Source organism: Mchenga conophoros, linkage group LG9 (genome assembly GCF_057382185.1).
Source record: "Mchenga conophoros isolate Kocher_MC1m ecotype Shallow Benthic linkage group LG9, M_conophoros_male_GT1.1, whole genome shotgun sequence".
NCBI lineage: Eukaryota > Metazoa > Chordata > Actinopteri > Cichliformes > Cichlidae > Mchenga > Mchenga conophoros.
This window is the reverse complement of record NC_140534.1, coordinates 22,320,883-22,337,049: the sequence shown is the minus strand read 5'-3', so window position 1 is coordinate 22,337,049 and position 16,167 is coordinate 22,320,883. Positions and strand designations below refer to the sequence as shown.

Genomic DNA, 16,167 nt, shown 5'->3' with positions numbered 1-16,167 from the left:
CAAAGCCCTTCTTTACATCAATCACCTCTCTGTTTCTCATCCCTCTCACCTGAAATAAACAGCTCATTTTAAACTACGTTAATTAGCTAGATTGTATTGGCTGTATTGGCTTCTTTTGCTTTCAATCCACCTGTGGTTTTCAAAACATTTTTACCTACAGTATAAATTACTTCTTTGGAAAATGCTGCTCCTTATCATGGCCTATAACTATTATTTAATGCACATAAACCTTTTTTTTTGTACTTGAAAAGTGCAGGTGAGCATACCTGGACTGCTATCATTACTCAGGTCACGATTACAGATGAAGCGTGATCGAGAACACCGTCCCAGTAGGTCAGAGGGAGGTGATATGGAGCTCTGCCCAGAATCTGACAGCCATAACTGATAACAGCACCCAACTTCTCATCATCACCAGGCAATACATAACAATGCCAGAGTGACCCCAGCACTGCTGACTGATAGATGGATGCATGAAGGAAGCACAGACGCACAAAACACAAGTGCACGCACACAGAACACACTGATTTTCATGATGTAAGCACACTCAAAAGTCCCCTTACACAGGCATCGGAGCTCTTGACACGACCTCCTTTGGCTCGTTTCAGCAAGCGGATCCAGGTGGCCTTCATCAGCCACACTGGTCATTCAGGGTCCTGAGCCACTGCCCCCCTGCTACTACTACAATTACACCTGACTGCACTGCTGTGGTCACCTTGCAGCTACCGTCACTGCTCTGGCTACAGGTACATTCAACACTGTGGCTACATCGACAGCTGGTTCCTGTTACACCTTGGCTGTAAGTGCTACCTTCATCTCTGGATAAATGAATTGCTTTAGAGCTTCCTGTTTTTCTGCAGCTCCAGCTAGCTCGGCTGCTGTCTGTAGAGCCACAGCTCCTGCCCCCTCTGCTGCTGCTGCTGTTGCCAAAGATGGGGAATCCACAGGAGCTCTCTGCCCCGCGCATAATCTCAGCAGCTCTCTCCCCGTCTGCCCCAGTCTCCTTGATAGCCGGAGTGCTCAGTCTGCCGCTGCAGGTGCTGAGGCTGACTCCCGGTGTGAGTCAGGTTGCAGTGATGCTTCTCATCCTCTCCTTAAAGCTCTGGCTCCAGCCTTGTTGTCCTCCACTGTAGACTCCCTGTGCTGCTGCTCCATAAGCGATGGGTAAAAGCGGTTTATCTACATGAGTCCCGGTGTGGCTGCATGTGACCGACTCTCCTCCTGATACTAATGAAGCTGCTGCTGCTGCCTTTAAGGTGCTGGAAGCTCTCCCTTTCTCATTCTGTGTCTCAGCCTGTCAGTATTTGTCTTGCTCACTCCCCTTCACAAGCCCTCCTGTACTACTTCAGTGATTCTGCCTCTCTATCTCTGTCTCTACCCACCCCTTCTCCTCCTCTTCCTCCTCCTCCTCCTCCTCTGTCACTCCTCTCTTATTTTTTTCCTTCAGTTACCCCTCACAGTCAGTCCATCTGCTCCTTGTGTCTCTGCAGTGACCAGTGCTGGGCAGTGCATGCGCTATATGGACACTGTTTATGTGCCAACCGTGCACCGTGCTGTCTTCTATGTGCAAACGCACTACATTCACACTGTGATATGAGCTGTTTATAGCTGCTGAAACTGATGTCACCTCATAATTTTTTCAGGAAGGATCCAAAGTACAAGTCAGAATGCAAATGCATTAAAACTGCATCTTTAATTACTTTCATATCTATTCTTGCATTATCTCTCCAACTTTTCGTTGTACTCCCTCCTCTGGAAAAGCAAAATGCTGCTGGTTTTATCAACAACAAAAAAACCCAAACAAAAGAAAACAAAAACAAAAACAATGCAGTCCTAAAACCCAACATGGATATTTCACAATGATGTAATGAAAAGAGAAAAGAAGCACATTTTTGCATGGAAGAAACCAGCCAGTTACCATTTCAACACATCAGAACAAACACTCAAGAATTTCAACACGAGCTTAGTAAAAAAAGCTAAACAAAACTGTTGGTAGAGCTGGAAGTTATCATATAATCAACTGACAGAAAATAAACTGCTCTGGCAGTCAGTTCATCATTTTCATTTCAAAGCAAAAATGCCAGAAATTTGTTGTTATCAGCTTTTTAATTGTGGGTATTTTCTGCATCATTGTTACTTCAAGGTCAGCTGCTCAGGGAGTCCCTAAAAGAAGCTTTGCCTTTGAACCACTTGGCTTTTCATTTAAGAAATTAGAGGAATTAAGGAGCAGGCTTGTAGATAATCATGTTGAACATGTCGATGTTCATATTTCCTGTGAGTCTAAAAAACAAAACAAAACAGATTAAAAAAACCCAGTGTTTTCAACATTAATGAAACAAGTGCAGCGTGTTTTCTCTGTATAACTTCTTGTCTGAGGTGTTTTTGTACACACTTTCTAAAGATCAATATCTGTGGACTTTAAACTGCGGAGCAAATGCCCACCTTGGACATTTTATAGAAAGAAAATAAGAAGAATAATTAGCACTGCACTGTATGCATTATGCTGAAGTAAGTTTAATATACTGTATCTTTTTTAATTATGTCTTCTTCCCTCTGCTCTCAGCAGCAGGGATTGTGAGGTGAAAGCTGCTCTAAATCCTCTCCTGTCAGATCAGTGCTGATTCATTACATGTGAGCAGAGCACTGCAAAGCCACAAAGGACAAATGAGAATAATTACAACGTTAATTAAAAATTTCCCATCCTCATATAGGACTAGCAGAAGTTAAACCCTGCAGAAGGATTATTCAGAATGATTTTTTTTTTGCTCTGCTGACACATGATGTGTGTCAGTGTGACCTGTCAGGAGACTGTGCTCATTTGAGTCAGGGGTCAAATTGTGGGACGAGCGATTTAAACTGGCCAGTGAAGCAACTCCCTGAGGAGCACTAACTGTAGGTCTCTGAATGACACGCTAATCATTGGTGTTTATCAAAAGCAACAAATGACAGGAATCAATTTACTTTAGGTCTTTCCAATACAGGCACTTCGTGACACTCTGTACACAAAGGAAAACGCTGAAGGATAATTAATGTAATTGTATATTGTTAAGGCCAATTATCTTAATCTTAATCTTATCTGATTATAGTTTAGAACCAAATGAACAGAAAGGGTGGACAAAACAAAAGCCAGTGCACACTCAGAGTTAAAAGAAAAGGTGTCATGAGAACCTTCGTAACATGACATATCCTCAAATGCAGCAGTTCAGTAGACCAGTCCACAGCACTATGAAATCATGCGAGGGTCACATATGTTTTGTTCTGGTGGCTCAACACTGGCCCGCAGAGCTCTAAGGGCAGGGCACAGATGCTCTGAACGTGGAGCTGTGGAGCCCGGGGAGGAGGCTGGTGGAGTTGTGAAGGCTGCGCTCTGATGGAAACTTGCAGCGACAGAACAAGCCTCCGGCTGCCCGACACATCTGACCTGTGATACTGACAGCACTGTGTCACCACACACAGGACACTAATAATAATCTAACAGCAGTATGGTGTCGCTCTGATCCATAAGGAGAAGTACTCTCTTTCTATCTGGGCTCACCCAGCAGATTGGGTGAGCACATCACCATCAAAAGGAGATGAAAATTCGGTGTACCGCTAACAAACATCTGAGCGAGCGCAGCAGTTTGATGCTCTGCAAAAAGCCACATATCACATCACATTTGCCACCAAATATGATACGAGACACTTGAGTACTAAATAGCATTGCTTGAGGAAGTGAAACGCTAGTACTGTGCCGAGACTATTCCCAACAGGTCAAGTATTTTCATTTATGCTGCGAGTTGTCACAACAAAGACTAGAATGGTTTTCAAAAATTGCTACCGACATCTATGTTTCCCACAAGAAGTATCCAGTATCCAATTAGGTCCTGACATCATATCAAGTGCAAAAATGAGACTGAAATTCAAAATGCTTACTGAAATGAAATCATCAGTTTTTGGTCAATTTGTGCCAGAAAATTTAATACAGAGATTCAGAGCTGCTTAAATGGCTTTAGACTCGGGATAGAGAACAGGTTTCGTTTCAGGGGTGGCTGTTTAAAAGCAGCACACAGAATGGGCAAAAGTGGAGGTGGGGAATTGAGAGGTCCTTAAATATCTACATCACCTTTATTAATTTATTTAGACCGAGGTACTTGCTGCAAGACCGCCACTGACCTCTACATGGAGCGACAGGATGGCGACCATTACACTAGAACATACAAATCACAGTGGAAATATCCACAGTGAAAGAGGAAGCTGACTCAGTTGTTGCTGCCTCTTATATCTGACACAATCACTTACGCTGGGTGAAGCCATTACACCAGGGAATCTCTTCATGATCCGAGAGCTTCTATTTTCATTTTTAGAGTCTGCTGCTACTACTCTATACAGTACATGTCCACTATGGAAAAAAGAGAGCTTTAGCCATGCAGAACATGGAGTCTATTTAAGCAGGCTATAAAGTGCTCACGCTGGCCTTTTTTTAGTCAGTTTTACCAGTTTTACTCTCGATTCTTTCTCTGCGACCTAACTCAAGCTCAGCACTGCACTCTCACTCATGTCTGCACTCATGTCCCTTGTTCTTGTGGTTTCCTAAATATCCTCTCACATTCCTTTTTCCTGTTTGCACTTCATTTCACCTTTTCCCATTCATTCGGATTCCATCCTGACCTCTTACTCTGCTTCTTTTATCTCTCATCTCTCTCTCTCTTGAGATTTTCAGCGGCTTGGGTTTCCTTGACTCTGTTGCTGAAGGATGAAGAGAATTGTCATGTGCCTTCAGTGACTCATCAACAGCTGGCAAAGCACTGTGCTGGTATTTGTTTTGTTTATTTTGGGCCCTTCATCCCACTTTACAACGACTTTGTCACAGTTCTGGATTATTAATGTGTTTGCTTCTTGCCATATGAGTTATTTCTATCTTTTAGTACTTCCACTGGTGGCAATTTAATTGTATATATGCAGATTAGTGAAATAACGACAGTGAGACCACTCATTATGCCAGTTTAAATCTCAGTTGGGTGAGACCGACAGCATTTTGTGATGAACTGCTTGTTGCAGCTAAAGGTGCATCTACCCAGGCTCATTTATTCATCTGCCAGGCTTTTTTTTTTTAAAACCTAGCACTAATTGCATATTTTGCTGATGGGATAATGTGGCAATTGTGTAAGATATAGTTGCAAATATATCCAATCAGAAATGAGTAACAAACACTTAAAAGTTGGAGGGCAAGGGGGCACTGCTGATCCTAAAGAGCAAAGCCAAGATAAAAGTTATTTAAAGAAGGAATCAAAAATCAGCAGTTTATTGTGCAGTCTGCTAACTTAACAAACAAATAACCACAACATAAATTCTAAGATGCAGCATACAATCACTGTAAAACTGAGATACTGTGGTCAGTATACCGTACTGTAACTCATATCCTGCTGAAGAAGGAAGATTACTGCTCATGCCAAGCCATCTACAGCTCAGGCACACAGACTGTAGTTGACTACAGTGGGCTGACAATAGGCTGAGCGAGTGTGCTTGCAGTTTCAAGCTTGGCATGACTCATTCTTGGCTGGAACCAAAGCTTCTTTTCCCAGCCATCTGTCCATCACTGCCACTTCACTCAAAGCCACTACACAAAGTCAATTAAATCATCGTTCCACAAACAGCGTCTCCTTCATCAAACGAAGACAATGGGAGCAGACATGACAGCCAAGTGTGAGCGATGTGTGACCGCTACAAGGAATGGTTACTAATATTTAACACAGAACACAGGAATGACTGCAAAGTGAGCAGGAAAGTTAGACAGAAACAGACTCCTGCTACATTTGTAACAGACAACGAAAGTGTGCATGAAAGAAATAAGGAGAGAGACAGAAATGGGGGAGGACTAATGATCTCTCTGCCGTTGCAAAAGAGGGATTGGCTGCATGGACGCCAAGGTGACACTGACAGGCCTCTGAGAAAGTGTTTACCCAGCATTCCATGTGCCAGTGCATTAGATAAGTGCACCATCCCATCGAGGTGATGGACCCACTGGCTGTCGATTACATGACAGGATCCCGGAGTGCACCATGATTAAAGGCTAGTTAGAAACTTGGTAAGAAGCCTCGTGGCAGGTCGCTTTGAGAGGAGGTATGCATTTCAAACATGCATTTATTCACTGGCCTTTGATCACTGGTCACATAAAGTAAGACCAAAACATTGATAAACTTTAGAATAATGAGAGGAAAACATATAAAAGGGAAACTTTTGAACTATTCAACTGTAACTAATATCAGACATCACTACTGAATAAGATAACTAACCAAAACAGGGAGGAATCGGCAAGAAAGAGTACACTGGAAATTATCCCTGATTATTTTTAATGATTGGTTACTTGAAAACAAGATAAGAAGAACAACATAACGGTTGGGGCAGCCGTAGCTCAGTGGGTACACAAGGTCATATACAATCGGAAGTTTGGTCATTTGATCCCTGGCTGCTCCAAGTATCCTTCAATAAGATACTGAATCCCGAGTTGCTCTCAGATGCATTCATCGGAGTGTGAATGTTAGATAGAATGAACTTGGATAATGTGTTACTGCAGTCAGGTGAGACTGAAAAAGTCACTTGGATGAGTGACGAAACGTTTCTCCCACTGGAAACGCTGCGTCCAGATGAACAGAATCAACCTTTGGAGTGTTATTGCACTAAATTAAGTAACTATATTGCAGTTACAACTGTGCCGTGACTTGTTTTAAAAGGTTTCTTTAGGTATCTGCATGCTGGGACGATTCACTCAAGCTGCAATCAGCTGATTACATTTCATGTGGCAGAGGAGGAAAATGGTAGTGCGATCTACAGGAGATCTGGACATTACTTGCATTTTTATTGCATTATACTGCTAACACAATTATGGCTCTTTGCAAGACTCTGCAAACACATCATGCTAACATAAATGTTGCCAAGAACCCAGGAAGCTGAGTGCATGCTGACCTAAGACCAGCAGCCAGAGCATGAACTTCAACAGGTAACAAAGATGAGCAGTCAGACTTTTCTACCTGTTCACCTTTCTAAAGTAGAATCACTTTAAAGATCGCTTTGAAGTCCCTTTTCGACTTTGCTTTGCGTAGTCGGGTTTGTATTCATACGTAAACACTAAAAGGAAGCTCATATGTGTGTCCTCATTAAAATAAGGATTTGTGTTGGTATGTGGGAGTGTAGCCTCAGGTTTATATTGTTAACTGGTAAAAAAAAAGAAGTAATGACTAATGTGTAACAATATTTTTCTGCATAACAACCTCACACATTGTTGCTAAATGAAAAGTTTGTATGTACCATGTATGGCTATTTTATTGAATTCAGTCTCCATCAAACAACTGACTGCTAAAACCTGCAATTGAAACTTTATGATGCAAGTCAGAGTAGTTGTCTTTCTTTGCTACAGACTTCTTTAATCTGTCCACTCCACCAAGTTGACTGCTTTGTCCTCATTGAGATATTAAACAAATATTTTTGGATTTAAAAATACACCCCCCCAAAAACAAACAAACAAACAAAAAACACTGGTCCAATAAGCACCAAAAGAAGGACAAGCCAATCAGAACCATGGGCGAGATTAACACCGTCATCAAACAGTTCAAGCTACACACCATAAAACAGGCAGTGTTAGCTTGTTTTGGCAGGTTTTTACTTTTTTTTAGAAACCCAGCAAACTCTGTACGTCAGCATTTTTAATACAACTTATAGAAACTGGGTAAAAGTTCTCAGTGAAATGAAAGAGCTGTTGTAGTTATAATCACAGTCACACAAATAAAACAATCACACACAACAAATATATCAAAGTCAGAGTAGATTCAGTAGACTTCAAACAAATTTTAGTACAACTTAAAGAGAACTTACATTTACCTAAAGGACTACCTGGCAAGGCTGATGTTAGTTTCAGGGGTCTCTAGAGACTAGCTGTAGAAAACCAGATACCCACCGAGTCAGAGTAGACAGTGTCAGACTCGAGATGGAAGTGAAATATAACGACTTGACATTTCTGTCTGATAACAGGCCAACAGCTCCCCATAAACCCATACTCATTTATCCTTATTAGGCACTGTTCTGTGCTCAGCTGTTATGACTACATGACTTACAAATGAACATGTACTGTTGGGATGTTTGCTCCAATTCTGCTGCACTGTTTCTATAACACTACAGCAAGACAAATGCAGAGTAACGGGTCCCCTACAACTGCAGATTATGTGCTAATCCCTTTCCCCCAGTAAATTTTTACCTACAACCAGCAGCAAACGTCCTTTGAGAGAAATTGGTTTCATTAGCAGTGAATCCCCTCACAGCAAGATCTAGTTTCTTCCTCCCTCTTCACACTCTGGTTCCTTTGTGAAGAAACAGCATCACCGTATGAAATATCTGATAAGGGGGATACGGTAAAAAGGACTGAGGGCTGCTCTGTGCTGCTATTTTTTACTTGCATCATCAATATTCTGACAGTTTCCTGGTGTACAAAGCAGACGCATGATTGATGAGACCTGGCTTAGAGAGCAGCACGAGCTGCTAACCATCTTCAGTGGTGTAAAACAAATCATACTACAACTGGCACTGTGCACAAGTATAGTATTTCAGCCTCATTTATTTTACCGACAAATTATATACTCTGGACCGATTTCCGAAAAACTGACCTGTTGGGAACAAATTGGGATTTCCCAACCACTTCTGAGTTAAAGAAAACAAAAAAACCTCCCTTCAAACCTCGCTACTTTAGTCTGCTATATATACAGAGCCCCCAACCCTACATACACAGAGGATTAGTGAAAAGCTCTAATTTATTAAAAATAAACCCTGAATATGTATTCAACTCTATAAAGGGTGCAATTTACCTTTAGTGCAGTGGAACAACTGGCTGATGGTAATTCTACAATATTTAAGTGTATATGATAAACACACTTTGTCCTTTGCTTCAAATTCATGTTCTGACCTATTATCTTCCAAACAGCTCTTCATAATCAGGCCTGTAAACTCACCTATCCACAGCTCTCAGTGGCACACAGAAATTCACACACTAACACTTACATGCTTGGAAAAGACGGTGCTGCTTGATAAGCCAAGTCGAGTGGAGGCAGTCGTAGAGAGTGGGTTCAGTCAGTCAAAAGAGCTAGGTTCACACCACAACCCGAGAACACGCACCTCGTGTAATCAAGCAAATGCTTCTCTGTGGATGTGTGAAGACAACCAACTTGCTAATCAGATAGTTTATCATATAGCTACAAATCATCCACAAAGTCAGAACATGGACCCAACGAACATATGCACAGAATAAGAATGAATAATAAACACACACTTTCCCAGCAGAGCGTTGCTTAACGTTGCTGCTGGGAAAGTGTTAGTCCTGGAATCCATGTGGATGGGAGCATTTTCTCTCTAGCACACCACAGCACAAAAACTGCTCAAGGAAGATGACAAAAACTCAACATGATGACACTGCAGTCAAAACCCTTGAGATCCCAAGCTGAGTGAGCATCCATAAATGTGCTAGAACAAGCCCGAGCCATGTAGTCCCCACCCCACTGGCTACAAACCCTAAAGGAGCCCCTACTAGATGTCCTAGTGCCAGTGACCTCCACAGGTCCTGTGTTTATCAGACTAGATCTGATTTGACAGCTCAGCATAAAGAAGGTGATTTAAATGTTGCAGCTATGATTTATTTGCTTTAGTTAGCCTGGTTTGGCACACCAAAGGAAAGTCTCGAAAAATCCCTTTGGTTTTCTGCATAATCCATGCAAAATGTAATCTATATGATTTTGTTCCAACTTCTTTAAAACAGATTGTTTACTGTTGTGTGTAATTGTTTTAAACTTTACATCTAATTTTTTTATACTTGAAGCATTTCATCAAATGGAAATATTTTCATTGTCTTTAAATTCAACCTGATAAATTTTGTACTGTTGAGGTGTTTGGCTTCTACACCAGTATCTGAAATGAAGCTCCTGGGGTCTAAACCCTGCTTGTTAGGATGTGTGTTATCAAACTGGTATTTTATTTATGACAACCACTGCCAAAAGGCAGACTTTAAAGGTTTCTGTAATCATTTCATTCACCCGCACAAAGACATGAAGCACACACAACCAGAACAGTAAATATTTGAGATACTAACTAGAAAGTCTCTTGGACATGACATTCACTCATTTATACTCTTTAAGAACCTCTTTTTGAAACAAAACATTCAGGCTGAGCCTAGGTATGTGCTCTCTACCGGTCTCTGTATATAAAAACCTACCTCTTCCTGGCTGTTGACTTTCTTTCCCTCTCCCCATTTGTTAAACACCATCTCATTTCCTCACTACAGGCTAGCAGTGGTCGTGCAGCGGTGCTCACAAATTCATACTGGTTGCTCACACGAGTCTCTTTGTCTTAAGAGCATGCTGCATGAGAGTTAACATGTGCAACTTGAGAAAGAGCCTCACTAACTTTCTGTTGAAGCACCAGTGGAGTAAAATATCACTTATGTGTGATGATACCCCTTTAAATATCACATTGATATCTTCCATTCTCCAACAAGAACCTCCCTCTTTGTCTAAAGTAAAGAAGAAGCTAGGCTCAGAAAAGGACACGGCAGAAAGCATGTTTATACAAACTTACCAGATCTGACTCCTCACTGCCAGAGTGATACATTTCTGCCCAGTTGACTGCTATTGCTGTTCAGCCGGGCTGGGAGAAAATCTCCTCAGCTGCTGCCCATCTTCTCACGGAGTACAGGAACTCCTACCAGCCTGACTGCTTCACTCCTACAAATCCCCTTGTCTTGGCTCCAGAGCTTTGCTTCTGTAGCCTGAGCAGCAAAAGTTGGATCTGGAGGAGAAAGTTAGCTCCTCTCAGTCCTTCTTTGGCCTACTTTAGTCCCTGAGAGGCAGAGAAAAGACAAGCGTCGTTCCCACGCTGCGAGAGCACTCCTTTGGAGCACTGCGGCCGTCCTCCAGCCCCAAAAACAAGCCCCCGTGCCCCTCTCCCCTCCCACACACACACTCTCTGTCTCAAACGCACACACACACACACATACAGCTAGTTAGGAAGTAAGATCTCCGACTGAAAGGGCCGGCCTGAAAATTCCAGAAAGCACCAAAAGCAGCTGCAGAAGCTTTTTATGTCTGTGTGTGAGTGTGTGATCTGGGAAGTTTACATGTGTTCCACTTCGCCTTCAAGAGGTTACACTCGGTAGAGACAAAGGCTTAAAGGGCTTGAACTTTAGTCTAAACACATGTTGCTTAGAAAACGTCAGGAAGCGATTACGTGCGCGACATCGACAGAATGCTATATTTGCTTTCATCATCAGTGGGAAAAAAGTGGGAAATTTTCCATTTGGTCTTTTAATGACACAAAAGTAAGGTAAAAAAAAAAAAACAACCCTTACATGTCTGACATTATAGCCATGTAAACTGGCATTTAAAACTGCAGCGGTTACTCTAAAGAAACTCAGATCCATCTCTTTATGATCAGAGCCAGTGACGAAGCTGTGATGTGTGCTTTTTCATCACATTGCTGTTACGTCAGATCGTACACAGGCTGAGATGTTCAGTAATCTAATAGTGGTAAAACATGACTCAACACGTGATGTAAAATCTTAGTCATAAGTTTGCAAAATAAACCTTTAACTAATCTTAATTTTCTGGTTACAAAAAGGGGAGCAACAACAGGGGAATGCAGCACAGTCAGTGGAAAAATACAAACTGAAAAGCACAGATGAGAAGTGAGTAAGCAGTTGTGCCATTTAATGTCCAACCTGTCATGGATCGCTGTGTGGCAGGCAGGATGAGGACCCAATCGCAAAACTCACACACACGGGGATGAACTCAAAAAACACAGCTTTATTGCTGGCCACGAGAAACAATACAAAATAAACTAAACTGGGAAAACTAAAGCACAAGAAGAGCGAAACAGGGAAATCCACACAGCATGAGGGAGAACGCGACGCCGAACAGAGGGAGACGCAGACAGAAATACACAGAGGGTTAACGAGGAAAGTGGGAACACAGGTGACACTGATAATCATAACGAGACAGGGCGGGGTGAACTGAACATGACATGTACAGGCGTGAGAGTCACAAAGTAAACAGGAAGTGCACAGAGGTTCAGACAGGAGGAGAGAGAGCACGGGGAAAACACAGACATAACGGGCTGGGGAAACATGAAACAACCACAAAGGGAGACGAGGGCTCATAAATACATAGAGGGCACACAGGGGGAAGAGAGAGCACGGGGAGAACTTAGACATAATGGGCAGGGGAAACATGGAATAAAACATAAGGAGAGACGAGGGCTCACAGATACACAGAGGGGCACACAGGGGGTAAAAGCCATGAAGGGAAAACACTTAGGGAACAACACAACAGGGCAACTCAGAAAACATGGCCTAAGCAAGGAACAAAATACAAAAATACAAGGAACTAAGAATACTGGGCCCACATGGCCCAGGACCATGACACAACCTGGATGATTATACAAGCTCTGAGCTTCATATGACATTCTGGTAAACGCAGATTTGTATTTTTTTTCCCCTTTTTGATGGAGAGAAAATGTTGTTTTGGGCAGCCCAGCCTAAATCCTAGATTATATTGTGAATATTTGGTTTGATCAGGGTTAACCCCTTTCTGAGGATTATCATTCAGGGTGTTTGCTCGGCATGTGACACACCGTGGTATAGTCATCCTCATGTCACTGCAACAGTGGTTTTAAGCTCTATTTCTTTTATTTGGAGCTGAACTCCACTGTTGTGTAATATAAAATCATTTAAAAAATGCGTCTTGACTCTTTCAATTGTGTCATTCTTCATGAATCAGTATGTGTATCATGGGAGGGTTACTAAGCATGATTGGTTTTTATACTATTTTTGTATTGACTATGTCGCCTTACTAAACAGATGTTTGTACATTTTTCTGGCCCCTTGACAAAGAAAAAAGATTTTTGTCCCTTAGGTAATAAAAGTATGTTACAAAGTACATTTTCTAATAGTCTTGACCAGTGTTTTCCAAAGATTTTCCAAAATTAGAGTAACATAATTCAAAAAATAATTAATTGTTACAGTCTACTGGAAAAATAGTTGCAAATTTAAATGTTTGTGATATGAGGGGGATTACATTAAAATGTATCCTTCAGGGAAAAGGTTATATGTAAAATAAAACATTTATTCTATGGGTTTTTTTTCCTGACTGTGTGGAAATGTGCACTCTCTGTTAGTCCAGTCCAGTCACCTTGTTTTTAAGCTCCTAGTCCTTCATTAAATGTGAACAACATGTCCTCATCAAGGGCAGGATGGCATCTCTATGTACAGACAGGCTTCATTCAATTGGCAGCATGAGCTCAAATTTTGATGGTCGGTTTTGATATTTTCTTTGATCTCTGATACTTTTTTGCCTTCAAAGTAGCACCAGTTCTTTTTGCTTCACTTGTGTACAATCTGTAAGATCTTTAAAGCCTTTGGCCCACATTTTACACAGTTGCAGGACTTCCTGTTCTTCCCCAATGTTTCTGTGTGGCTGTATGTTTGGAGTTACTGTCATGCATGATGAATTAGAAGCAGAGCAGAAGCCTTCCTGGTGGTACAGTATGAGAGACACAAATCTAGAGTATCTCAAACCTTTGCACATTAATATTTTCAGATCTAACCTAAACCCTGTTGATGGCAACATGAGGTCAAGGTGAGAAGGTGAAAGGCAGACTAATTAAGCTAAATGCTAGAGGCAAAAACCTTAACATGCTGAGCGTGATGACATTTGATCAGAAAGTGTGATACCGTGTCTCTGAACGTGTACCAAAAGTGACTTCTGCATGTAAAATCCGCTACATACTGCCAAAAATTCACAATAATCAGGGTATATTCTGCAAACTCTAAATAAAAAGAGATTTTTAAGATCCTACTAAATTAAAGTAATGCATAAAAATGACAACATGTTTATCTAGCGATGAGGCTCCAGCCAACCCTGCCAAGATTTTATGCTTAGGCCAGAGAAGTTTATTTAAATGTGTAATCGTGTAATCGATGTCAAATTAATAAAGTTACAGTTCAGATTAGTTGTTTTATTTTGCTATAAAGTAAATATAGCACAACATAATAGCATTCTTCACTGCCAGCAGGCATCACTATGATTATCAGCTCGGGATTTGACAGATCAATGTCTTCTGCTTCTGCCACAGAAATGAGTGCCGGCATTGCCTTTGGCTTATTGATCAGTATACATGCACACAATGACGTCAGCAGGCCCTCACACTGACAAGTACATAAAGGCCAAAAAGGACAGCTTACAAAACCAGCATACAGTAATTGGACCATGGGAGAGGAATCAATATAACATCCCAATTTCATTCACTTTTGAAAAAAAAAAAAAGACAATACCAACAGCTGTTTCCTTCCATAGTTAAAAAAAGAGTCACCTTGTGGAGGCTGACCTGATTTGATGAAGCTGCGATCTTTTGCGTATATTAATATTCAAAACCATCTGTTTTATTTGACCTTGTGCTGCTCTTTTGCAGAGGTGCTTATTTAAAATTGAGTCTGAATGAAGAACATTTAATTTGAACATGTTTCCTTTAACATTGAGCAGCTCATGGGAATTTCCTTCCAATGTGCCCAGCTGGATATTTAGACCAGCGGTCCAGAAACCCCCGGGCCTCGGACCGGTACCGGTCCGTGAGTCGTTTGGTACCGGGCTGCGAGAGTTGAGGCTCAGGTGTGAAATGTATGGTTTTCAGGGTTTTTATCGGTTTTCAGCGTTATTTTGTTATTGTTTTTATCGTTAACTCGGTTTTCCTGGGTCTTTTCACGTGTGTTATAAATAAATCTTTTTTTCGGTACCGGTACTAGTTTTATTTTGTTGTATTTATCCGCGACACCTTAAAGGCCGGTCCGTGAAAATAATGTTGGGCATAAACCGGTCCGTGGCGCAAAAAAGGTTGGAGACCGCTGATTTAGACTGACACTGTTGCAGAAGTGTACAAACAAAAAGGGGTTTCAATGGGGGTTATGTGTCTAATTATTTAATTTGGCGAGGTGCATTTGCTTTCAAGCTTGAGATTAAAGCCTTTTTAAAAAATAAAAAAGGCGATGCTTCATAAAAGCCTAATTAAGAAAAATTGTGCACTTCACTTACTGCAAAATATATAAGACTTCAGTTTGGCGCTTCCATTTCAGCACACAAAGATGGAAATAGTTGCCAGGACTCTTTAGCACATGAAGGTGATGGAGATCGAACCATCGACCTTTTGATTAATGGACAACAAGCTCTACTACCTGAAACCAAGACATTAAAAGCGTTCCAAGCTTTAAATATGGTAGAAGGCCAAATATACTATATATCCAGATTGGTAATGAAGAGGAGAAACCATTTTATATACTGGGACACCATTTGTTTACCAGTGGAGGCTTAGTGCCTCTTCTTCAAGTTTTTAAAAATGGCGATTGCCATTATCAAAAATGTTATTTTGAGTATTCATCATGTTGGTGAGAGTGCTATATAATATCACTCCAAAATCTCCACACCTGTCAACCTGTAATACTCCTCAAACCCTAAAGTAACCCTGCTTCTTTAGCTTGTCCCTCATCTATCATACCTACAGTATCATCTGGGTGCTAACAGACTTTGTGATTTAAGAACTACATTGAAGATGATGGGATGTAACCACTTAAAAAAATTCTAGGAAGCTATTAGAAAATTTACTGAAGCTTAGTGATTATGCATAATTCATTACCAAGCGTGGTCTTTACATCTCACTATTTTTAGATCAGCCTCCCTCTGCTCCAAGCATCTTCAGAGGAAGAGAAGAAACGAAGATTCAGTTTTGCAATTCAAGCAAGTCAGATGAGAGCAGTTCGATGTATCGGGTTAAGCGAACGGATCACACCTGTGTACACTCAGTAACAGGATAGTCTCTTGAGGCACCGGACCACCAAACCAGGAGTGGACAGTTTTCATGCTAGTGTGACTTCACACTCGCTACCACTCTCAAAGTAAATAGCCCAAAAGACAACCTCTCAGCACTGCCGCACGCACTTGCAAGTGATGAAGCACTCAGGTTCATGAGTTAATCCGCCTTATATCAATACAACATCATAACACTGAAGACATCATAAACAAGAGACAAAGCAATAGCAGACACTGATGATAATTGATTGATTATGACCGAGGCGTATCGCCAGAGATGGAGACAATCACTAACAACATGAACAGT

The 16,167-nt window shown here is 41.3% G+C and overlaps 1 protein-coding gene across 10 annotated transcripts in view; it reads right to left on the bottom strand.

Moving 5' to 3' along the window:
* Positions 1 to 16,167, bottom strand: part of cacnb2a (calcium channel, voltage-dependent, beta 2a) — a 72,430-nt gene that overhangs the window by 26,846 nt on the left and 29,417 nt on the right. For 2 of the 10 annotated variants that reach the window (XM_085286965.1, XM_085286972.1), the window contains exon 1: positions 561 to 1,360. The exons of 6 other annotated variants lie outside the window; for them this stretch is intronic. In XM_085286965.1, the coding sequence (XP_085143091.1) occupies positions 561 to 629 (69 nt within the window). In that variant the 5' untranslated portion in view covers positions 630 to 1,360. Of the gene's footprint in view, positions 1 to 560; positions 1,361 to 10,587; positions 10,888 to 16,167 lie in introns of those variants that run through there. 2 more of the 10 variants (XM_085286970.1, XM_085286973.1) reach the window with 2 other exon arrangements.